This window comes from Bubalus kerabau, chromosome 1 (assembly GCF_029407905.1).
Source record: "Bubalus kerabau isolate K-KA32 ecotype Philippines breed swamp buffalo chromosome 1, PCC_UOA_SB_1v2, whole genome shotgun sequence".
Classification (NCBI taxonomy): Eukaryota; Metazoa; Chordata; class Mammalia; order Artiodactyla; family Bovidae; genus Bubalus; species Bubalus kerabau.
In genome coordinates this window covers 264,372,650-264,398,305 of record NC_073624.1, presented here as the reverse complement: position 1 = coordinate 264,398,305, position 25,656 = coordinate 264,372,650, and the positions used below count along the sequence as shown (strand labels likewise).

Here is a 25,656-nt window from a genome sequence, read left to right as displayed (position 1 = left end):
TCAACCTACCTGACTTCAGGCTCTACTACAAAGCCACAGTTATCAAGACAGTATGGTACTGGCACAAAGACAGAAATATAGATCAATGGAACAAAATAGAAAGCCCAGAGATAAATCCATGCACATATGAACACCTTATCTTCGACAAAGGAGGCAAGAATATACAATGGATTAAAGACAATCTCTTTAACAAGTGGTGCTGGGAAATCTGGTCAACCACTTGTAAAAGAATGAAACTAGAACACTTTCTAACACCATACACAAAAATAAACTCAAAATGGATTAAAGATCTAAACGTAAGACCAGAAACTATAAAACTCCTAGAGGAGAACATAGGCAAAACACTCTCTGACATACATCACAGCAGGATCCTCTATGACCCACCTCCCAGAATATTGGAAATAAAAGCCAAAATAAACAAATGGGACCTAATTAACCTTAAAAGCTTCTGCACATCAAAGGAAACTATTAGCAAAGTGAAAAGACAGCCTTCAGAATGGGAGAAGATAATAGCAAATGAAGCAACTGACAAACAACTAATCTCGAGAATATACAAGCAACTCCTACAGCTCAACTCCAGAAAAATAAATGACCCAATCAAAAAATGGGCCAAAGAACTAAATAGACATTTCTCCAAAGAAGACATACAGATGGCTAACAAACACATGAAAAGATGCTCAACATCACTCATTCTCAGAGAAATGCAAATCAAAACCACTATGAGGTACCATTTCACACCAGTCAGAATGGCTGCGATCCAAAAGTCTACAAATAATAAATGCTGGAGAGGGTGTGGAGAAAAGGGAACCCTCTTGCACTGTTGGTGGGAATGCAAACTAGTACAGCCACTATGGAGAACAGTGTGGAGATTCCTTAAAAAACTGGAAATAGAACTACCTTATGATCCAGCAATCCCACTGCTGGGCATACACACTGAGGAAACCAGAAGGGAAAGAGACACGTGTACCCCAATGTTCATCGCAGCACTGTTTATAATAGCCAGGACATGGAAGCAACCTAGATGTCCATCAGCAGATGAATGGATAAGAAAGCTGTGGTACATATACACAATGGAGTATTACTCAGCCATTAAAAAGAATACATTTGAATCAGTTCTAATGAGGTGGATGAAACTGGAGCCTATTATACAGAGTGAAGTAAGCCAGAAAGAAAAACACCAATACAGTATACTAACGCTTATATATGGAATTTAGAAAGATGGTAACAATAACCCTGTGTACGAGACAGCAAAAGAGACACTGATGTATAGAACAGTCTTATGGACTCTGTGGGAGAGGGAGAGGGTGGGAAGATTTGGGAGAATGGCATTGAAACATGTAAAATATCATGTATGAAACGAGTTGCCAGTCCAGGTTCGATGCACGATACTGGATGCTTGGGGCTGGTGCACTGGGATGACCCAGAGGGATGGTATGGGGAGGGAGGAGAGAGGAGGGTTCAAGATGGGGAACACATGTATACCTGTGGCGGATTTATTTTGATATTTGGCAAAACTAATACAATTATGTAAAGTTTAAAAATAAAATAAAATTTAAATAAATAAATAAATAAACTCAGGTGTGTCAGAGCCCAGGATCCCTCAAGACTTCCCAGCATTAGGAGTTTGTATTTGTGTTTTGTTTTCTCAGTTTCCATCTCTGGGGATTGTAAAGGAGGGTCTGGTTTATGACATCCTGATGAGCACACCAATCATTTTTACCTCACATCTCATAAATATCATCTGAAAACGAGGTAAGAAAGCTCTACCAAGGAACCTGGGGTTATGGAAATTTAATCTATGGAGTTAGAAAATTTCACGACTGTATGATAAAGGGAAGATCTTAAACAGCAGAACTTACCACAAATGTGTGTGACTCTCCTAAAGAGGGAAATGCCGAGCTGCATAGGGGCCAAAACAACCTCTTGTTTTTTCCTGACAATAATCCTTCCTCTATCTGGGAGGGTTCACTGCCACCCCCACACCCTGCGTCTGATAAGATGCAGCACATTTATTTTATATGGAAGGGCAGTCGGGAAAGCAATTATAACCTTTCTCTACTGAGTTGTGTGATACATCCAACTTTCTATTTACATCGTAGGACAGGGACCTCATTGACAAGGAGAGATCTGATCTGAAGCATTGCTGGTAGAACTCCCAAGTTGATGGTTGGTGCCATCTGCTAGCAGGAACTCCCAGGGAAGATCGAAACCCTCAGACCATTATGCTTCCTCTCCTACCTCACTGCTGGCTCCCTACACTCACCAAGCTTCCTCTTCTGCCTCTTCCTTAAATGTTAGGTGCTCTCCGGTTCTTCCCTGGTCTGTGTTTCTCACGTAATCTTCATGTCTCCCACGCCCACCCCGCCCTCCCAAGACTAGGCAATCTCTTCCTTCCTCACTCATATCTTCACTAACCATTTCTGTGCTAATTCCTCAGTTCTGCTCTTTGTCTCAAGCTCCAGGTCCTTACATCTCACTGACCACTGGACATCTCCTTTGGGACATCTCAAGTGAAAGTGAAAGTCATGTCCGACTCTTTGTGACCCCATGGACTGTACAGTCCATGGAATTCTGTAGGCCAGAATCCTGGAGTGGGTAGGCTTTCCTGTCTTCAGGGGATCTTCCCAACTCAAGGATCAAACCCAGGTCTTCTGCATTACAGGTGGATGCCTTACCAGTTGAGCCACAAGGGAAGCTCAAGAATACTGGAGTGGGTAGCCTATCCCTTCTCCAGCAGATCTTCCCGACCCAGGAATTGAACTGGGGTCTCCTGCTTTGCAGGTGGATTCTTTACCCACTGAGCTATCACGGAAGCCCTTGGGACAGCTCATCATATCTTCAAGAAATCAGTCAATTTAAAGCTGAGCTCAGCATCGTCACTCTCCTGCCCTATCTCCCTACTTTTCACCCAAATTTGTCTCTCCCACTATGTCTATAGTCTGTACTCTACAGCCAGAGGGGTTTCACTAAAATGCAAATCTTATCATGTCACTCTGCTATGCAAAATCCTTCAAAGGACTTTTTTTGGAAGATAAGGCCCAAGTTCCTCAACATGAGTTATATGGCCCTTTGTGATCAGACACCAGACTCCCCTAACTTCTCCAACTTTCTCTTTCCTGCTCGCCTTCCCCAGCCCTCCCCCACCTCCACCCACACTTTAGGTTCTGACTGTGTTGAACTTCTTCAATTCCTGGCCTGGGTTGCATTTTTTGGCCTCCAGGCCTTTGCTTAGGCTGCACCTTCTGCCTAAGGCTTCCCTGGTAGCCCAGCTGGTAAAGAATCATCTGCAATGCAGGAGACCCCAGTTTGATTCCTGGGTCAGGAAGATTCCTTGGAGAAGGGATAGGCTACCCACTCCAGTATTCTTGCGCTTCCCTGGTGGCTTAACCGGTAAAGAATCCTCCTGCAATGCGGGAGACCTGGGTTTGATCCCTGGGTTGGGAAGATCCCCTGGAGAAGGGAATGGTTACCCACTCCAGTATTCTGGCCTGGAGAATTCCATGGACTGTATAGTCAATGGGCTTGCAAAGAGTCGGACACGCCTGAACGACTTTCGCTTTCACTCTGCCTGACCCCCACCTCTACCAATGAAGCCTGTTTTCCTTGGCTAACATCTGTTTATACTTTAGAGTCTCAGTTTAGATCTCCCTTCTTCTGGTAGGCCCCTGTGTCTGATACCCTATGTTTATGCTCAATGCTTCTCCCATGTGCTTCCACCATACCCCTTCTTTGCTCGAGTATTTGCAGGTTTGATTGTTGGTCTTTTCCACTAGACTCTAAGTTCCCTAAGGGCAGAGTCCATTTTTATTTTGTTCTGTGTTGTATCCCCAGTGACTAGCACACAAGTACTCCCTCACAAAAGTTTGGAGACTCCATTTATAAGGTAAACACGTATATATTATGGATCAAGGTTCTCCTTCTTAGTTTTGGATGCTTCTTGCTGGTATTATTGGTGACACCATAGAAGTGAGCTGATGTTTGGTAAGTTTCTGCAGAAGAGGAGAGAGTTGATGGCGTCCACAGCACTCTGGGGATGCCTTTTCTTTGACCTTGAGCTTTACTGTTGTCCTGGCACTCAGGTGTGAGTATATCCACCTTATAGTGGGGCTGAGAAGGAAGTTACTTGAGTAACATAAGGTGCAGGATTTGTCCTTCATTTTCTATAGGGAAGCAAAATGCTTTGAACATACTCAGACATTTTCCTGTATTTGTGGAGAGAAGTCTGACATTTTCCAGAGAATTAAGAGTTGGTGTTTGATAAAGAATAAAGTGCCATATATTGTGCTTCTTAAGGGGATTGTTCATTTTTGTTATCTTTTGGGGCCTGTGGCAAAATAAATGCAGAAGGAGGGAAACCCGGGGCTCCATTGGCTCCCAGAGCAGAGTTGAAGCTACTATGAAATGCTGACTCTTGAGCTCCAGGGCCCCTCACTTACATGAGCTTTACCAATGTGTTTACTAGGTTCTTGTAAAATTCACATTTTAACTACAATAAGTTCATTGATTCAGACCACTCTTTCCCCTCCCACTTCTGCTGATGCCACATGCCCCTGGAGTGGCCATGGACATCTTCAGAACCAGGTAAAATAAAGTTGAGTGGGGATATATTAAAACTCAACATTCAGAAAACTAAGATCATGGCATCTGGTCCCATTAGTTCATGGCAAATAGATGGGGAAACAAAGGAAACAGTGAGAGACTATTTTGGGGGGCTCTAAAATCACTGCAGATGGTGACTGCAGCCATGAAATTAAAAGGCACTTGCTCCTTGGAAGAAAAGTTATGATCAACCTAGACAGCATATTAAAAGGCAGAGACATTACTTTGCCAATAAAGGTCCATCTAGTCAAAGCTATGGTTTTTCCAGTAGTCATGTATGGATGTGAGAGTTTGACTATAAAGAAAGCTGAACACTGAAGAATTGATGCTTTTGAAGTGTGGTGTTGGAGAAGACTCTTGAGAATCCCTTGGACTGCAAGGAGATCCAACCAGTACATCCTAAAGGAATCAGTCCTGAATATTCATTGGAAGGACTGATGCTGAAGCGGAAACTCCAATACTTTGGTCACCTGACGTGAAGAACTGACTCATTGGAAAAGACCCTGATGCTGGGAAAGGTTGAGGGTGGGAGGAGAAGGGGACAACAGAGGATGAGATGGTTGGATGGCATCACCCACTCGATGGACTTGAGTTTGAGCAAGCTCTGGGAGTTGGTGATGCACAGGGAGGCCTGGCGTGCTGCGGTTCATGGGGTCACAAAGAGTCAGACACGACTGAGTGACTGAACTGAACTGAGCTGAACGGGGGGATATGTTGGGGTCAGAGGGTGATGTGTATGTTGTTCACAGTCACTTCTGTTTGGAGTTAAGTTGCTGCTATCCCGAGGTAGCAATGGCTTTCAAGAATATTCCTCCAATACTGAGCCTGCTCATCAGGACAGGGCATCAGCAACAAATTCAAGCTGTATAGGCTTTCAGTTCAGTTCAGTCGCTCAGTCGTGTCCAACTCTTTGCAACCCCAAAGACTGCAGCATGCCAGGCTTCTGTGTCCATCACCAACTCCCAGAGCTTGCTCAAACTCGTGTCCATCGAGTCGATGATGCCATCCAACCATCTCGTCCTCTGTCGTCCCCTTCTCCTCCTGCCTTCAATCTTTCCCAGCATCAGGGCCCTACTAAATGTGATTCACCTTCTCATAAGGCATAGTTTTCAGGCCATCTAGTGTCTGAAAACCTCTGAACACCCCAACTTGGGGTGCCCAGTGAAGAATCCTAGCAGAGGATCCTTTGAATCCCTACTTGATTGCATTACATTCTGTTCTATGTGGTTCTACCCTGTCAATGCCAATACAGAAGACCCATTCTAGGAAAACTTTTGGCTTGATCTTGCCCTGTTATTTGAATTACAAGTTAGAGCATTTTTGCTTACAAGGAAAAAAAATGTGTCAACTTTTTTTTTTTTTTCTATTTGCTGTATGTCATCATTGTTTTTGCTGCTAAATGTATAAAGTAAAATGTGGATCTGGCTTGGCTCTTAATCTGTGTGAAGTTCTAACTTAACTTTTTCTACAACCACTTACTTGGTTCATTACAAAGAGTGACTCTGTGAGCCTCCTTGTGTGTTTGTTGTTGTGGTTATTTTTTAAAAACATTTTTGCTGGTAACAGCTATTGTAATACTATAAAAGCATTAATAACCACTTAGTGTAAAAGACAAAATTTTTCATAATTCTGCTAGTCTGCTGTAAATTCTTACTTTTTTGTGTACTGTATGTGTATTTTAACTTATTTTAAGACTTTTTTTGACACAGGTGGGATCACATTCATATAGCTTTGCAATTTGCTTTATTTACCTAACAAAGTATCTTGGATTTCTTTCTGTGTTCTTTTTAAGGGCTAGATAGCACTTTTTTTGTTGGTGGTGATATTAATTTAGTTAATCACTTCCTTTTGATTGGGTAGTTTTCATTTTTTCTATAAGAAACAGTGCTATAATAAGCATCCTTATTCATATATCTTTCCATATTTTGGAAGTTTTTTTCCTCCTGTAATATGAGTATCTAGTAGTAGAATTGGAGAAGACAATGGCACCCCACTCCAGTACTCTTGCCTGGAAAATCCCATGGGCGGAGGAGCCTGGTAGGCTGCAGTCCATGGGGTCCCTAAGAGTCGGACATGACTGAGCGACTTCACTTTCACTTTTCACTTTCATGCATTGGAGAAGGAAATGGCAACCCACTCCAGTGTTCTTGCCTGGAGAATCCCAGGGACAGGGGAGCCTGGTGGGCTGCCGTCTATGGGGTCGCACAGAGTCGGACACAACTGAAGCGACTTAGCAGTAGCAGCAGCAGTAGAATTCCAGGGTCAAAGGCTATATACACTTTAAAATGTTAATAGATGTTTCCAAATTACCCTTTAAATTATTATACCAATTTGTAGACTCCCCAATAATGTAAGAGTATGCAGTTCTCTACATAGTACAGAACATGAATAGTTTGTTTTTATTTTTCCTGATTTTCCTGCCCAATATCAGGTTCTCCATTTAACATTTATATCTACAAAAGTTAGAGATAGTTTAATTTTATGGGAAACTAATTCATATTTTTGCAGTGCTTTTAAATTTAGCACCAGGATAAAATTATGTTGGATGTTTTTCATGGAAACTGTTATATTCTTTTAGATGGTTAACTCTTCCTTGCTCATAATTCTGATACATATTGAGTATGATGAATCAGTATTTTAAATACATAGACGTTAGACTTGGTATAAATATTGGGACTGTTAGAAAATTAAAACCTCTGCATTAGAAGTCACAGTCTGACAGTTCACTTGGCTGTCTCTGCCCCAGAGACATTTCCCTCATAGTTTAAGAACTAGTTGCTAATGCTTATAAATGGTTTCATGTAAAACCAGATTTCTGGTTTTTTTGGAAAATAAAACTTTGGACAATAATGGATTATATGCATGTAAATAATGGACTGGAACTGCATAGTTGCTATTCTTTTTAGACAAGTAAGTTGTCTCCAATTTTCCACAATTTCCACCATTCTTTAATATATTACACCAGACCTATTTCACCATATAGGAATAACATGCAGATTTGTGGACAAATAAAAATATAAAGTATGTATGGAAAGAAATTCCCTTTTTCACTAATAAATTAATCAAGACATCATAAAATTCCCTGCTTTATTGGGTTTTCTGGTACATTCATCACCTTAGAAAGGTGTTAAGAGATAGAAGCAATAAACATCTCAAAGAGATTTTTTTCCCCAACTTCTCCCAGGAAACCACTCCACTGGCTGGTGAAAAAGAAGATGACCAGAAAGTTTATGATTCCTGGAGTTCCGCTATCTTACGCTGCAATTTCTTTAGGTCTTTCTGTACTTTATATTTTTCTAAATCCATCTTTGTTTTCTGTATTCGTTGGAGGGAGTTGAGAGAGTCATGAATTGATTTAAATCCTGGAAGAGGATATGAAAATAGGTATATTGAAGCTAAACAAAGCATTGGATCTTTAAAAAAAATTTTAACAAAAGTTACTAGTCAGCAGTCCTGCCATAATCGATCATTGTTTAATTCAAAGCATATTAAATTCCATTAAGACCAGTCTAAAAATGGTCTAAAAATGTATAATAATCTTTTTTGTTATAATGTCATCAGAATGCATTTGCAACTGTGTTTCAACTAGTATCTGGCTTCATTGCAAAATTTCAATTCTTGTCCTTCCCCTCCATCCCCATAGATTGCATAATGAAATAATTCTATATTTCAAGAGAGAAATTGAAAATATTTTCTTTCTGTCCACTTGGGCAAGAAATTTGGATGATCTCTTTTTTTATTCTTGTTACAAAATTGAAGGTAAAGGCCACAGATGAGATTTTAAACCTCTGAAAGCAACCTGTTTGAAGGACTTAAGGAATGGTCCCTTGCCAGCTGCTCCCCACGCCTGCCCCCAGCACTTTGTGTCTCTGTTATACCACAGTCCAGCCACTCAGGACCACAGCCTACCAGACCTCAAGCTTCTTAGGGTACAGCCCATTGCTTATTCACTGGAGGCTTTCGCATAGTCATTTCTCAACACATTTTTGTTAAAGGCATAAAAGCAAACCATTAATTGGGAGTCCCCATTTGTTAAGCTCTCACTTAGTAGAACACAGAAACATATAGATTACAAATTACTCTTCAGTTCATACTGGGATTGTACTAACAGAATGAGTAAATTCCATCTTTAATGGGTAAATAGCAAGCACAGCCCTAAAAGTTGGGTCAGTTAAATTGGGGTTGTCTCTCATACCGGAACCTTCTGATTCCTGGTAATTCTCAAAATTGTGGCTCGAGGCAGATGACTGCTCCGCTGCACCTGTCCCCCCATCCTTCCTTTTGACAAATTAGATGAGCCTTTCGAATTAATCCTCTTTGATGTTAGCTCAGCTTGACACTGCTGCCATTAGCCTCCTTAAGAAGAAAAGCAGTCATTATACTGGACTCTGCTCACTCATTTCTCTCTCTCTCGACTTCTAAAGGTCAGGTCTCCAGTTTGACAACCGTCCAGGCTCATTACCTGCAGTTCAATGAGGGACATCTGACCTAGACTCTTAATTTCATGATATAACCACAAGTCAGGTCTTGATGATCTCTGAGGATTTTCCAGGTCTGACAATTTTATGATTCTATGATCTTAGAGACTAAACAATAAATCTCACAGCAATGGCAACTTGTGACCCTGCAACCTGTGAATGAGAAACTAAATTTGTATATTTACCTTCCCTCCAGTGATATGCTGACATTCTATGGGTTATTTAGGAAAGTCGGATGAAATACCAAGGATGTCTCTTGACTAATGACAAGATTGCTCCCTGGCCATTAGCTCAAAGTAGAAAACCCTGAAGGACTGGATAAGAAAGGACTGATGTTCCTGACTCAGTTAAAGTACCTGCTCACCTGATTGGTATTCATCCTGCATTTTCTCTAATTCATCCCAGATCTGCTTTTCCAGTTGGCTCATCTTCTTGGATAGTTTATTTTCTGTATGCTTTATTTTGTTTAGATCTACTTCATACTTCTCTGTGTTAGTGAAATTCTCTAACTTGCTTGAAAGCTTCAGTAATTTTTCTTCCATGTTTTTTTCAGACATATCCTACAAAAGAGGTCATGTGATAAAACTTCTGAAAACCTTTGTGGATTTGAATTTCATCTTAGAAAATGCATTTTAACAAACAAGTTTGCTTTCCTGTGATAAACATGAGTTTCTAAACCAGGTTCCCTTGGATCTAAAGCTATTCACAGTGAAGTGAAGTCACTCAGTCGTGTCTGACTCTTTGCAACCCCATGGCCTGTAGCCCACCAGGCTCCTCTGTCCATGGGATTTTCCAGGCAATAGTCCTGAAGTGGATTGCCATTCCCTTCTCCAGGGGATCCTCCCAACCCAGGACTCAAACCTGGGTCTCCCACATTGTAGACAGACGCTTTACCATCTGAGCCACCAGGGAAGCTATTCACAAGTGTAAGTTAATTCCTTTATTTGACCTTGTTCATTTGTAGTTTCTGAAATTCTACATGCTATGGGAGAAGAGAAAGGGCTGTGGTCCTTATGAAATGCCTGGAGGATTTGGAATTTTAGCATTTAAAGAAGTGTTGCCAAGAAAGGCATTTTACGTCCTGCTTAACTTGAGCTCCTGAGACATTCTCCTAAGTATTAGAGGTTCTTATTCCCTGAGCTTCCTACCTCTATGTGGACAGGCTTCAGGCAGGATAGTGATTCTCCATCTCTGCTTTCTATTAGAATCACCTAGCCCATTATCCACCACCCCCCTCCCCCCAACCCCACCCTACCCCTACACACAATTCTGATTTAATGGGGCTGAGTTGAACCCAGGAGTTGATGGCATTTACAAGCTCCCCAGGTGATTCTAACATGCAGCAGGGTGGGGCTGCAGAGGCAGCCTGAGACAACGAGCTTCTTTGCTCCTCCTCACTCCCCTGCAGGGAAGGGAGAAACGCGGGTGGGTTCCAGCCTCTCTTCCTTGTGATAGGCGCCTTTTGCCCGCAGATGACCGTGTTCTCACCTAGTGCCGCCTAGAACTGGTGGAGGAGTCTTGCCTAAACCCGGAGCCGAACCAGCGGGCCCGGTTGGCTGCAGGTCGGACCGCACGTCCTTCAACAGCCGTATCAGTGATAAATCTGTAACGTTGACCTCCCTCTCTGGGACTCCTGCCTCCATCCATGCCAACAAGCTCAGGTTGAGTAATAGGAGCGTCCTTTCCCGGGCTGCCGAAAGCCGCTTTCCTGAAGTTCCAGAATCATCTTATTTGAGTCACCTGCAAGGTTGGCCGTGCTGCTCTCCCGTCAGGGCTCAGGAGCGTGGCCGGCATTGCTGGTTGGAGAAGCGAGCCGGCGATAGATTTCCTGTATGTGCCTGTCGCCTCACCCGGAAGCCTGGGGGTGTCTCTACAAGGTCTGCCCTGGAGAAGGAGTTTTGAAAACCTCCTCTGATCTACCAGTGGATCTCCAGAGAGGTAAAAACGACTTGTTTAAGGCAGTTTTCAGGTTTTATCGTATCTGAGCATCACCCAAGAAGCTTATCCCGGAGCAGATGCCCAAGGGAGGCTCTGGAGGGTCTGTCTGATGCTTCAGCTCTGGGTTGGGGCCAGGAATCTGTGCTTTAAAAAGCCCTCTTTGTGTTATTCTGGTACAGGGAGAGATACCAGGAGGCGTGGGAGTGCACAGACTTGAGGAGTAGCAGACAGGACCAGAAGGCAGGCCTCTGGATTCCTATTCCAGTGCTAAAAAGTCAGTTACTGAGGCACTGAAGGTAACTGTGAGGTTTCAAGTGTGGCTCTCGAGACCCAGACTCACCGCTCACATCTAGACAGGGGATAACAGAGCCCTTACCAGCTTCTCCTGCAGGAGGGCCAGACACTGGTTTGCACGGCTGAGCTGCTCTTGTTCGTATTTGATGAGCTGGTTTTCTGTCCGTTTTTGATGGTTATCCATTTCCTCATATAGATTCAATGAAAGGGAATTAAATCTAGGGGGGAAAGTAGTTTGTTCTATTTTAATAAGTAAATTTATGCATAAAACAGACATTTATTGAAAACTCTGCCATTTTTTTTTTTTTTTGATGATGAGGGTCCATGTGCCCAGCAAACACTTAGGGGTGATGGGGGGTGGGTAAGGGAGCACACACTGGGTCCCTGCCGACAGCACCCGTTTGCACAGCCTGAAACACACGTCCACACACACAAAGGCCTGTGCCATCTGTGTGTGCCATCGCCTGTCAGTACCCAGGCTGTAGTGTGTGTGTGTACGCAGAAGAATTACTTCAACAAGTCACTTGGCATGGTATTAGTCTATGGTAGAGGTTAGCAAACCACCTTTTCTCTAGAAGTTACATAGTAAATATTTTAGGCTTTTCAGGCCATGTAGTCTCCCTTGCAACCATTTGCCCGCCCAGTGGGAAAGCAGCCCCACATGATACAAATTATAGGCTTTTTTTTTTTTTTAATAAATGATGAGGAAATGAGGTGGCTATCATCTAATGACACTTTATGTACACTGAAATTTAACTTTCATGTGATGTCATGAAGTATACCTTTTCCTTTAAAAAATGATTAGAAAGTGTAAAAGCCATTCTTAGCTATGGGAAGTCTGGCGAAGAGCAGTAGTTGGCCAAATCTTTTCTCTGCTAGGGTAACTGTGAAGCTGAGGAGGTGCTGGGCAAGAGAGGACAGTCAGAGGGAGAAATGGGGAAGGGAGAAAGGAGAGAGACCAAATGGACTTTGGGAAGCAGAGTGTCCAAGGGAGATGCTCCTCGGTGGTCATCTCTGCTTCTGGCAAACCTTCAGTGAAGTCCCCACGTGTCACCAGTGGATCTCTGAGTGGATTCTTTATTCTTTGCGGGGGTGGGGGGTGGATTTAGAGAGATGCTGAGTTACTCAAGTGGGGCAAAATCAGAAAAATCAAGAAGTGTGCAGGAAGGAACTGCTCACATCAAGTCAATGCACAATAGGACTGTTAAATAACAGAATGAAGGATTTAAACAGAAGTAGATGTCATTGTTGCTGTTCAGTCCCTAAGTCATGTCCGACTCTTTGCAACCCCATGGACTATAGCACTAATTTGCTAAAATTAAAAGGACTGGAATCATGTAGCATTAGTTTGAAAATTCATTGCAGAGTAGCTGAGAGTGTGAGAGGGGAGTCCTCATCTGAAATGATTGATAAGAGGGGTGATAGGGCCTGGGGAGTGGTTTCTAAAGGTGTTTTCTGCTTGTGATTTGCTCATGATAAGATGTCACATTCGAATTCTGTTTAGGCTAAATATTAGATCGCAGGAAAAGGGCATGTCATTTGTTATTGAAAATATTCAGACTACCTTAAACTGTGGGGTTGGAGAAGGCAATGGCACCCCACTCCCGTACTCTTGCCTGGAAAATCCCATGGACGGAGGAGCCTGGTGGGCTGCCGTCTATGGGGTCGCACAGAGTCGAACACGACTGACGTGACTTAGCAGCAGCAGTAGCAAACTGTGGGGTTGCTTGAAATAATAGTTACTCTAATGGTTTCAGGAAAAGTTACATGCAGCTAATTTGGTGTGTGACATTTATCACTGGAAATTGCCTAAGGCGTGCTAGACAGTACCAAATTGCATGCTGCTTTAGCTCTCCTGAAAAAGTGTTTGGACTGTCAGTTGGAAAAGATGATAGTGAGGTCATTTCCATTTTTATGTAGACTTGGGGTCAGTTAGCAATGTCTGGAGACGTTTTGGGTTGTCACGAATGGGAGGTGCTACTGAGCCATGGTGGGTAAACATCCTACCGTGAACAGGACAGCCTCGTAACAAAGAATTATCCTGCCAAATGCTAATAGTGCCAAGGTTGAGAAACAGATTTGGATGATGAAATCCAGAAATGGAAAAGGGAGTTACTTTTTCAGTACTTGTATTTGTTGTAGTGTAATAGCTAAATTCTGGTCTCCATCTTTCTGAATTAATACTTTTTGATACAGAGAGGAATATTTTTCACAAAGAAAGTGTCAGCATAGAAACTTATCCTTGATGTGGGTAAGTTTCTCAATAGTGAAGAAGATGAAGTTGATTATTCATCCTGTTCTTAGTTTAAGCTTGCTTTTTAAACACTTATGCTGCTGGCTAATGACAGATGTTGGATCTCAGATAAATTAGCCCCCCCCCCAGTGGATAGGTGGACAATATCTGTTTAGCCAACTGCTGCCTCTGTCTAGAACACTCTTCCTGAGAATGTACAATGGCTCCTGCCCTAATTTCATTTATATTTATATTCAAGCACAACCTTATCACAGAAAATTTTCTTGATGCTCCCTATTCCTTTACCCTTCTTTATTTTTCTTCAAAATGCTCATCATCACATGATACATAATATGTAGGTCTTCTCCACTAGAAAGTGAAGGCAAGGATTTTGCTTTGTTCATGGCTGTGAACCATGCCTGGAATATAGAAATGCTCAGTTAAGCAGAGGCTGAATAAATGATTTATTCTTTCTCATTGAATACCTTTTATTAGGGCTGTTAACAAATAGCAAATCATAGACACATCAAGCTATTTAGAGACCTAATCTTTGATTTTCATCTTCCCTTCTCTCGTGAAAGGATTAATTGTGATGGTTAAGTGGGAGAGTAAATCCCCAGATAACTAAGATAGCTTTACCATCAAGAATCCGCCCTTCAGTTTTCACCTTCAGTGTGTAAATAGAACATTTACTCTCATCAGTAATAAAATATTAAAATCCCTCTGACAATCAAGGAACCATTAAATGTACCCAGGTAATATCTCTGGAAGGACATGGCAGTAATTGAAATTCTGAAATTAAAATAAACCATAAAGAATGAATTACTTTTTATGATCTTCTTATCACAAGGTTTTGCCTGTAACTGGAAACTCACTTTCCTGGTAACAGTCAGAGGTCAGATCCTGTCTATTGTTAGCTTATTAAAATAGAAAGGCATTATTTAAAAGCATTCTCCTTGAAAGGTAAAAAGGATAAAAATAGTGGTTTATATAAATGTTTTCGTTTCTTTTGACTTTTCTGTAACATAATGGACATGATTTGCCATATAAGAATTATTGTTCTGTTAATTATAGAACATACATGTATAATCTCAATAGGATGAATTTATCTTAGATGACACATTTTAGTTCTCAAATTCTCTACATCACCGGTTATGGGAGTATCTTGATCAGATGTAGTTACGTACGTGAGGAGGTAGATAGACAGATGGAGTGATAGGTAACTCTTTCTTTCCTTTTCCTTAAATCATAAATCAGACTTTTAAATTATGGCCAGAGACCTCACTAGCACAAACATGAGATAAAGCCTGATTTTGAACATTTTTTCACACTGATAGAATCAGGTTAAAATGCACACCAAAGGCAATTATAGGGGAGAAAGTCACAGAAGAGTAAAAGAAAATTTAATGGGGCTCTGTAGACACCACGAGAGCCCAGTGTAGAGAGGGGTGGGTGTGTGTGCGTGCACGTGCACAGGCGTGCTCCCTCACATCTGAGTCTTGGTGACCCCATGAAGTGTAGCCTGCTAGGCTCCTCTGTCCATGGGATTATCCTGGCAAGAATACTGGAGTAGGCTGCCATTTCCTCCTCCAAGGGATTTCCCAACCCAGGGATCGAAACTTCATCTCCTGTGTCTCCAGTGTTGGCAGGCGGATTCTTAACCACTGAACCACCTGGGAAACCCATGGCTGTGGTGAGAGGGAATGGTGAGGGCAGAGAGTGGGGCTTGGAACAAGTATCCCAGTGACCTCCCTGCAGATGACATACCTAAGTGAGGACATAGCCCCATCCTGGGCTAGTTTTACCAGCTCTCTCATGTCTCAAACCCAGTGGTCTTGCATCCAACCATCTGTTGAATGAACTTTTTTAGAAGACATAAATATTATGAATTCTTGAAAGCTGTTACTATTACCAGGCTTTTGAGAATTCAGATGGTGGCTTTAACTAACTACACGAGAATATAGAAAGATTTAGTGCCATTTGATGGGTTATAAACACAGAAGAAGTTTTCATTTTTTGTATCTGAATAAGTCTTTAGATTAGGTACTATTGTTTCTTTAGAGATTGAGTCTAAGTTTTATGTCACAAACAAGAAATTTCAAGAAACATTTTTCTGAACTAAATTTATACCAATAGTGAGTGAGTGAAAGTTGCTTAGTTATGTCCAACTCTTTGTGACCCCATGGACTATACAGTCCATGGAATTCTTCAGGCCAGAACACTAGAGGGGTAGCCTTCCCCTTCTCCAGGGGATTTTCCCAACCCAGGGACTGAACCCAGGTCTTCTGCATGGCAGGTGGATTCTTTACCAGCTGAGCCACAGGGGAAGCCCTTTATAGCAATAACCTCAAATGAATTTTTTCTCAGTGTTCTATGGTTTTTAATGAGTGACAGTAGTTAAAAAGAAATTTCAACTTCACTCTGATAAAGACTTTTGTTTACTGTTCGTTACAAATTATACTTGAGTTCAAATTCCAGTATCTTCATAGCCTCAGACCATCAGTTTTGAGCACCTGATCATTCCCTTTTCTAAATTTCAGTAGCACAGCTCAGTTCAGTTCAGTCGCTCAGTCATATATGACTCTCTGAGACCCCATGGACTGCAACATGCCAGGCCTCCCTGTCCATCACCAGCTCCTGGAGCTTGCTCAAACTCACGTCCATTGAGTCAGTGATGCCATCCAACCATCTCATCCTCTGTCATCCCCTTCTCCTGCCTTCAATCTTTGCCAGCATCAGGCTCTTTTCTAATTAGTTGGTTCTTTGAATCAGGTGACCAAAGTATTAGAGTTTTAGCTTCAACATCAGTCCTTCCATGAATATTTAGGACTGATTTCCTTTAAGATTGAATGGTTTGATCTCCTTGCAGTCCAAGGGACTCTCAAGAGTCTTCTCCAACACCACAGTTCAAAAGCATCAATTCTTCTGTGCTTAGCTTTCTTTATAGTCTAACTCTCACATCTATACATGACTACTAGGAAAACCATAGCTTTGACTAGATGGTCCTTTGTTGGCAAAGTAATGTCTCTGCTTTTTAATATGCTGTCTAGGTTGGTCATAGCACAGTTAGTTTACTATAATATGTGAAATTATGAGATGGAAGCATCACAGATTGACACAAATAGCCTGAGATTTGGAGTCAGACACTTTCTTACTGTGTGACTTTGGGCAAATTATTTAATTTCCATGATTATGAGTTACCTTGTGTTTGAAATGAAGATAAGACTCAGCTGGCAGAGCTGAGTGCACATGAGCTGCATGAGCATTTAGCGATTGGTGGAGGGTGGTGGTGGTGGTGGTTTAGTCACTAAGTTGGGTCCAACTCTTTATGACCCCATGGATTGTAGCCCGCCAGGCTGCTCTGTCCATGGGGTTTTCCAGGCAAGAATACTGGAGTGGGTTGCCATTTCCTTCTCCAGGGGATCTTCCCAACTTGGGGATTGAAGCGACATCTCCTTCTTGCCAGGCAGATTCTTTACCATGTGAACCACCTGGGAAGCCCTTAGTGATTGGTAGGCATTTATAAATGACAATGACTATTTATTATTTCCCTACTGATATATTTCATTTAATATCTCAACTTTCACTTTACCTGTTAATGAGCTTTTCACTTATTTATGTGTTTTCTCCCCTACTGTCTATGGTCATGTATCTTTGGATTTTCCAAAACACAACTTAAGTATTATAGATACTTAACACATTCCTTTGTTCATTGTTTCTATTTGTACCTAAATGTGCTGGGTACTGAGGATACGTAGACGAATGAGACAGGTCCTTGCTCTGATTTGTTTTCTACCGTAACAGCACCTCAAAGCTGTGTAGTAAGACTTGACTCTACACATTTGCTTCATTGGCCAAATGCTTTTTCTTATAATTCACTATCAACTGAACAGCAGCAGCAGCAAGAGCTATCGAGGAGTGCTGCCTCTTCTAGCCCCTTGTTGAAAGGCAGCCATAGTTCACGATGCCTGAGACTTGCTCTATAAGCATTCGGTTGTTGGCTGAGGACATTACTTAGCTGACCATCTGACTAGGGCCCTTCTGGAAAGAGGAGGCTCCGTGCAGAGGTCCAGATGACACAGCCTGTGCGTCTCCTTTGTCAGATCAAATGATCACTTCTGTGCCAAAGCACGGAACTCACTAGAAAACTCCCAGACAATATTGTGGCTTTTAAGTTCAATATATTAATAAAATATGTTCCGTCTACCATCAAACTTGAATTTGTTAAAATTTCTAAATGCGAAAAATTGCCAATTAAACTTCCCCTTTAACGTTACTAAAAACTTTTAGTCTCTTTGTTCAGAAACAGTTTTCTTTTTTCTTAAAAAAGTAAAGCAAGTACTATACTTGACCCACTTTGCTTTGAGAAGTGCTCTGATTGAAAAAAAAAAAAGCCCTACCCACCTCACTTTCTCTTGGAACAGAATACTTTGTAATATATAGCCCAAGGGGTTAATATCCCTAATGTGAAGGAATCCTACCAGTAGATAAGAAAGTGTTGAAAATAAATGGTAAAAAATGGGCAATTCACAGAAATTCAAAGGGTGAAGGGAATGCAAATGAAAGAAAGAGATGCTATTTTTCACCCTTTAATTGGAAAATATTAAAAAGAATACTCAGTGTGAATAAGAATACACAGAAAGTCCTTCCCAGGCATTGCTGGTATGAGTAAATTGCTACATTTTTAGAAATAAATTTATAAAAATTAATATAAACTCTGACCTAGGAATTTTGCCTATAGAAATAAAAGTACCTATATCTAAGGAAATTTAAGGGTATACATACAATAATTTTTGTTTGTATAAACTGGAAATTTTTGTTTATATAAATTGGTAGCTATAAATTGGAAAAGATCTATTTATCAGTAAGATAGCTGATTTAATTATGGCATATCTGTAAGTTAAAATATTATGCAGCTGTGAAAAATAATGCTAGAATAATATTCACTGATTTAGAGAGATACCAACATATACTGAAAAAAAAAGTTATTAAGTAATGTGTATAGGATTTATTTTAAAAACACATGTTCTTTCGTATATAATCTATGCTAAATACATATTATATAGTATATACATAAAATCTCCCTTTTCTGTTACATATTTATATCAACAAGGGTGAAAGTGAGGAAAAATACATTCCTGGTGTTTGCACTGGTTACATTAGGTAGCCTGAATGGTGACCTCTATTTTTATCTTTACCTTATTTTATTTGTTACAATGATGCATACTACTTTTTAATTTAAAAAATAAGTGGAGAAATTTTAAATAAATGTCTATTGTGTAATTGAATTATAGACTAATAAGTATTTCCCTGGGGAAAAATCTGGCTTATAAACTAAGTACTGTAATACTAATGAAATTTTAAGGCTTCATTATTTCAAATGAGAAAGGATTCCGGTTTATACTACTACAAAAGTATCCATATTCAAATTTAACTATTTAGATGATTCGTCTATAAGCCAATTTCCCACAGGACTGAAGGTGGAAAAAGTAGGCAACAACATCAGTGAAGCAGTCATCCCTAGATCTCAAACATTTACTTTTCCCCTCTTTTCGGTTTGTTAGTATTTTTGACCACTTTAAGCCAGTCTTCCACTCCAGATAATAAGTTCCTTTGCTCCCCCAATAAAATCCATTCTTAAACTGTACTTCTAGAAAGAGTTTACTTTTCTGTTTCTCCTATGGACACTTTATCTTAATTCTAAACTAAAGGGATTAGATCAGACATGACATAGATATTTACTGAGCACCCTCATTGTGCTAGAATTTAAGAACCTAGACAAGCGTTTTTAGAGAATGAAGAGAGTAGGTATTTTCTGTTTACCCAAGACACCTATTTCTCTTTGAGTTTTAGTGATGACCACTGGTGGTTCAGATGGTAAAGAATCTGCCTGCAATGTGGGATACCCAATTTCAAGCCATCAGTTTGGGAAGATGTTCTGGAGAAAGGAATGGCACTCTAGTATTCTTGCCTGGAGAATCCCATGGACAGAGGAGGCTGGCAGGCTACAGTCTATAGAGTTATAGAGTTGGACATGACTGAAGCAACTTAGCATACACTGTTTAGTTGTTAGCTTCAAGTCTTAGAGGTACAAGAATACACTGGTACATTTTATAGTCGGTGGCACTTAGATTTAATGAAATATGGTAGAGATGGAGGAGAATGGAGAGAGAGTATATTCATGATTATGATTTGACCAAGACATTAAACTGAAGTTGATGTGGGACAGAGTGGAGAAAGAACAAGAATAGAAGGCACAGAGCCTCTTGATAAAGGTGAAAGAGGAGAGTGAAAAAGCTGGCTTAAAACTCAGCATTCAAAAAATGAAGATTATGGCATTCAGTCCCATCACTTCATGGAAATAGATGGGGAAACAATGGAAACAGTGACAGACTTTACTTTCTTGAGCTCCAGAATCATTGCATACAGTGACTGCAGCTATGAAATTAAGACACTTGCTTCTTGGAAGAAAAGCTGTGACAAACCTAGATAGCATATTAAAAAGCAGAGACATCACTTTGCCGACAAAGGTCCGTATAGTCAAAGCTATGGTTTTTCCAGTAGTCATGTATGGATATGAGAGTTGGACCATAATGAAGGTGCTGGAGAAGACTTGAGAGTCCCTTGGACAGCTAGAATATCAAACCAGTCAATCTTAGAAGAAATTAACTCACAATATTCATTGGAAGGACTGATGCTAAAGCTTCAATACTTTGATCACCTAATGTGAAGAGCTGACTCACTGGAAAAGACCCTGATGGTGGCAAAGACTGAGGGCAGGAAGAGAAAGAGAAGACAGAGGACAAGATGGTTGGATTACATCACTGACTCAATGGACATGAGCTTGAGCAAACTCTGGGAGATACAGAAGGACAGGGCAGCCTGGCGTGCTGCAGTCAATGGGCTCTCAGAGTCAGACCGGACTGAGTGACTCAACCACAAGGTGGTATCATCTAAGTATCTAGAATGTCCTTTGCTGGTACTATGATGCCAGGAAATGGTGGTTATTTAAATAGGAGGAGTTGAGGACAAGGAGGCCAAGAATTTGAATGTGGAGTCTTATCTCCTTTATTGCTTTCTCCATTGCACAGGGGAAAACTCAGTGTAATGTGGGATTACAAATAGTATTCAAATAGGGATACTGAAAAGAAGCAAGCAGAGGGTCTTAGAAAAAAATCTTAAAGGAAAAGCTAATGAATCAAACTTAAAAAAATTATTTGATAACTTCATGGAATCTATGTATGTTCAATTGTGCTTTACATTGAGGCATTTTAGTGTACAATTGATAAGTTAAAATTGTACTCTTATCAGAAAGTGTCATTTCAGTTGAGATATTATGCAAATGAGGATGGCAAATTAATATGCATATTTCTTCAATTGAAATATGGTATGAATCCCTTTAGTATAAAATATTCTCTGCACATCAGTGTGTTGCTTTATTTCTTGGCCAGGTTCAAATTCCTGGAATAGGATTTTATTTAGTGCTAATGCTTTCATTAGGCAAAACCCTTTGGAATGCATTAAACAGAATTAAAAATCTTTCATTCACTTACTTGAACTCCAAAAGGTTCATTTCGTGGCGATAATCCCCCTGGACCATCTTTAAATTTGAGATTTGCTCAGAACTGGAAGCCTCTATCTTTTCTAAGAGCTGCATTACCTAATGAAAGTACAAAAGGGAGCTTTTTTGTGTGAACAAAACCACTAGCACTTACATTCATTATACTTTATTCCTAAAGGAGCCCAGAATAAAGACTTGAGCCTAAAGCATGTTTGCATTTGAAAATGATTTTTGTCAAAGGGATGATTCAACAGTTATAGCAATACCTTCAGGGAAAGAACAATGGGGGCATGTTCCATTCTGCTGTCTATAATGATCTTTTTGATCAGAAACCATCTAATGATATAACAAGAGCAAGCTATTGACATTGGTTTATCAGTTTGTTGGTTTGATTGTTGCTTTACTTTGTCTCCCCAGTTACAATGTAAGCCGCTCTATCTTCTATCACCACTATATCCTCAGGACACATGAGATGACCAATGGTACAGGCTCACCACAGGCTATTGAATAAATGCTGCAATGCACGATTGGGCTCTGCAAAGAAAACACCTGAGTGGTCTCAGATCAGGCCTCAGGAATTTCTAGGTAGAATTCTGACATGAGCACAAATAAATTCCAAGTGAAATAACTTAGGACATTTTAAACATAGGATCTGCTCACTTAGCAACTTTCAAATACGCAACTCAGTACTGTTAACTATAGTCATTATGCTGTCCATTATATTATATCACAAGGCATTTATTTTTATAAACTTTCTTGATTTGCAAAACCTTAGTAAAATAGGAATGATGCTGTGTTAGTAGCTCAGTTGTGTCCAACTCTTTGCAACACCATGAACTGCAGCCCGCCAGGCTCCTCTCTCCATGGGATTCTCCAGGCAAGAATACTGGAGTGGGTAGCTATTTCCTTCTCCAGGGGATCTTCCTGACCCAGGGATTGAACCTGGGTCTCCTGAACTGCAGGCAGATTTTTTACAGTCTGAGCCATCCGGAAACAGATTTATTGAGAAAGTTTATTTCTTCCATCAGAGGAGAAACACTGGGGGCATTTCTGTTGAAGTTAGGAACAAGACCAGGATGCCCTCTGTCTCTGCATTATTACTTAATATTATACCAGAGTTATTATCCAAAACACTTAGAGAAAAGAAATTATGTATATGAAAATGGAAAAAGGTGAGGGAGGCCAAATTATTTTTACTTATAAATCATATGATTGTGTATCTGGAAAAACCAAAGACCAAATGAAAAATTAGTATAATCAAGAAGACAATTCTTGAAGTATAAAATTAATACAGCCTTTATAATACACAACTAACAAGTAGTTAGAAGGTATAATAAAACTCCCATTACAATTAACTAAAAAAAAAAAAAGGATGAAGTCTCAAAATATATTTAAAATAACGACAAATCTACATGAGGAAAATTTGAAACCACTCCTGAAGGATACGAAAGCAAACCTGAAGAAATGGAAAGTATCCTATGTTCTTGGATAAAATACTCAGCATTATGACTATGTCAGTTTGAAAGTTAATTTATAAATTTTACATGATTTCAATTAAAATTGAAGCAGAGTTATCTGTCAGTTTACTTGCTGGACCTAGACAGGCTAATCTTAAAATCATTTGCAAAAGCAATTATAAGTAGGAAAAGAGAAAAAAGAAACAGTGGAGAGACTAGCCCTATCAGATATTAAAAACGCTACAAGGTTTCAATAATTAAAATGATAATGAAGGCAATCCTATTTTAGAAAAAAATTCCAAAATGTATCAAGGATTTGAATATAAACAATAAATCCCTGACAGTGTTAGAAGAAAATATAAGCAATTCTTTCAAGCCTTTGTGTGAGGAAGCTCTGTGACTTCAAATCTCAGAAGCCACATACACATGTAAAAAGACTGATAAATTCAGCTATAAATAGAGACCGTGTACAAAGCAAAAGTTGAAAGAAAAACTGGAAAAATGTATTTGCAGCTCACAGTGTAGGGAATCAACTCACCTTGCTAATGTATAAAAAGCTCCTGGAAATTGAAAAGAAAGAGAACAATAGCCCAGTAGAGAAGTGGATAAAAGATATGAACAGGTAGCTCACTGGAAAAGAAATACAACTAGCTCTTAAGTAAATGAAAACATGTAATAAGAAAGGCTAATTAAAACAGAGATGTCTTTTCTTTTAAGAAAGGTAAAATTCGAAAGTCAAACAACACTCAGTGGTGCGGCAATGGGGATATAGGACATTTTATATATTGCTGGTGGGTATGCAATATGGTAAAAACTGCAGAGAGCAAGATCTTTCAAGAGAATAAGCACAGTGCCTTTGACACCGCAATCCCACTTCTGGGTATTTGTTCTACAGACATACAGAATGACATAAGCGCAAGGTTACACACTGTAGCGTTGTTTGAAAGAGCAAATTAGTGAAAAGGATCCAAATGTTGATCCATGAGAGACTGATTAAAAGAGCTATTATACACAGAGGAAGAGTACACGGTTGTAAAAAGAATGAGGAAGCCCTCCATGTACTGATAGGATGGGTCTCTGGGGTATGTTTGTTTAGAAAAAAAAACAGGCGCATAGTAATACACTTATAATATGTTATCTTTTGTGTAAAAAGGAGGAAATAAGAATATGAATTGTATTTGCTTCTACCTGTAAAGTCCTGAGTGTTCATTGGAAGGACTGATGTTGAAGCTGAAACTCCAATACTTTGGCCACCTGATGCGAAGAGCTGACTTATTTGAAAAGACCCTGATGCTGGGAAAGATTGAGGGCAGGAGGAAAAGGGGACGACAGAGGATGAGATGGTTGGATGACATCACTGACTCAATGGACATGGGTTTGGGTGAACTCCGGGAGTTGGTGATGGACAGGGAGGCCTGGTGTGCTGCGGTTCATGGGGTCGCAAAGAGTCAGATACGACTGAGCAACTGGACTGAACTGAACTACATGTAAAGGCATATGGAAAGGATTCATAATAGGCTAATAAAAATGGTTCCCTGTGAGTAGCATGAATGGATGTGATTACTGGGGACAGATACAGAAGTGGAAATTCTCAGGGTGTATTTTCTCATATAGATTTGATTTTGAATCATGTATGTATTACCTTAAAAAAACTAAGGAGAGAGAAACTAGAATCTAATATCACCTTTGAATTTAGATGCAAAATTAAATACTGAGTTATTACAAAGACTGTACAATTTTCATTACAGAAATGCCAGAATGTTTCAGCATTGGGAAATGCTTTGGCATAGCACATTAGAAGGCCAAAAAAATAAACAAGCTAACAAAAAAAACCCAAACCAAAAAACCAATCATGCTGAATTAGGCATTTGTTAATGTACAAAAGGCATTTTATAAAGTTAAATGTTCAGTTCTAATAAAATTTAAGTAAAGTAGGAATTGATGGGTACTTTCTTAATATAATTAAGAATAAATCAAACCAATAGCCAACAGCAAAGACATTTCCAGTGTAATCAGGAACTAGATAAGCTGCCTTCTTTGACCACTTTTATGTAACAATGTTCTGGAAGTTCTGGTCAAATCCTTAAGTAATCAGAAAACTAGACATAAAGCTGTTATGATTTGTCGTTGGTATGATTACCTTGAAAAACTAAGATAATCAACCCCCTAACCATTAGGACTGTTTAGGTGGGTTTGTAGGGAGATGGACCAGCCCAATGGGACCGCTGTAAACTTTGTGCCTCCTCTGTACCTTCTGCTTTCTATAAACGGACTCCCGTGAACAAATAATCAAGCACCAGGCTTTCATCTCCCCCCGTTTCCAAAGGGTTTTCACTTTGTTCTGCCCAAATGCCTTCAGAGGAGATGTGCTTGTCTCACACAAAGTACATGACAAAGTAGGGCATCAAAGAGTTTGCATTGGCTCTTTTCATTACACCAGTGCCTTAGAAGGTGAAAATGCTGTGCTGTGCTTAGGTGTTCAGTCGTGTCTGAATCTTTGTGACCCCATGGACTGTAGCCCGCCAGGCTCCTCTGTCCATAGGATTCTCCAGGCAAGAATACTGGAGTGGGTTGCCATTCCCTCCTCCAGAGGATCTTCCCAACCCGGGGATCAAACCCAGGTCTCCCGCATTGCAGGTGGATTCTGTAAACATTTCAGGCAAAAAGCACAGAGAACACGGAGGCAGTGCAGTGTTCTGGAGCAAGTCAACTACAGGTACTTCTGCGCCACTGGTATAAAGGGTGAGCCAGGAAGCCAGAGGGTGAGCTGTAGAGATACGCAGGGGCCAGTGTAGAGACGGTCTTTAAATTCCAGGCCAAAGGACTTGTGTATTATTTTGTAAGAAACATAACCCATTGCTAGGATGTAATGTGATGAACTCAGGTTTATGCTGAAACTTCAATAGGAATATCTTCTATGGAAAATTCCTTTGCTTGTTCTCTCCAGTTGTACCCGGAGGGCCTTCCCTGGCAGTCCAAGAATAGGATTCAATCCCTGGTCGGGGAACTAAGATCCCACATACCACATGGCAAGGCCAAAAAAAAAAAAAAAAGAAGAAGAAGAAGAAGAAAAAGAAAAGAGAGAAGAACCTAGAA

The 25,656-nt window shown here is 40.3% G+C and overlaps 1 protein-coding gene across 1 annotated transcript in view; it reads right to left on the bottom strand.

The window, feature by feature from the left end:
- Nucleotides 1-7,672: 7,672 nt before the first annotated feature.
- Nucleotides 7,673-25,656, bottom strand: part of FAM81B (family with sequence similarity 81 member B) — a 55,850-nt gene continuing 37,866 nt past the window's right edge. Inside the window, exons 7-10 of the mRNA XM_055565041.1 lie at nt 21,096-21,202; nt 11,392-11,527; nt 9,442-9,637; nt 7,673-7,961 (exon numbers count right to left, since the gene is read on the bottom strand). Of these exons, the coding sequence (XP_055421016.1) occupies nt 7,828-7,961; nt 9,442-9,637; nt 11,392-11,527; nt 21,096-21,202 (573 nt within the window). The 3' untranslated portion in view covers nt 7,673-7,827. The remainder of the gene's footprint in view (nt 7,962-9,441; nt 9,638-11,391; nt 11,528-21,095; nt 21,203-25,656) is intronic.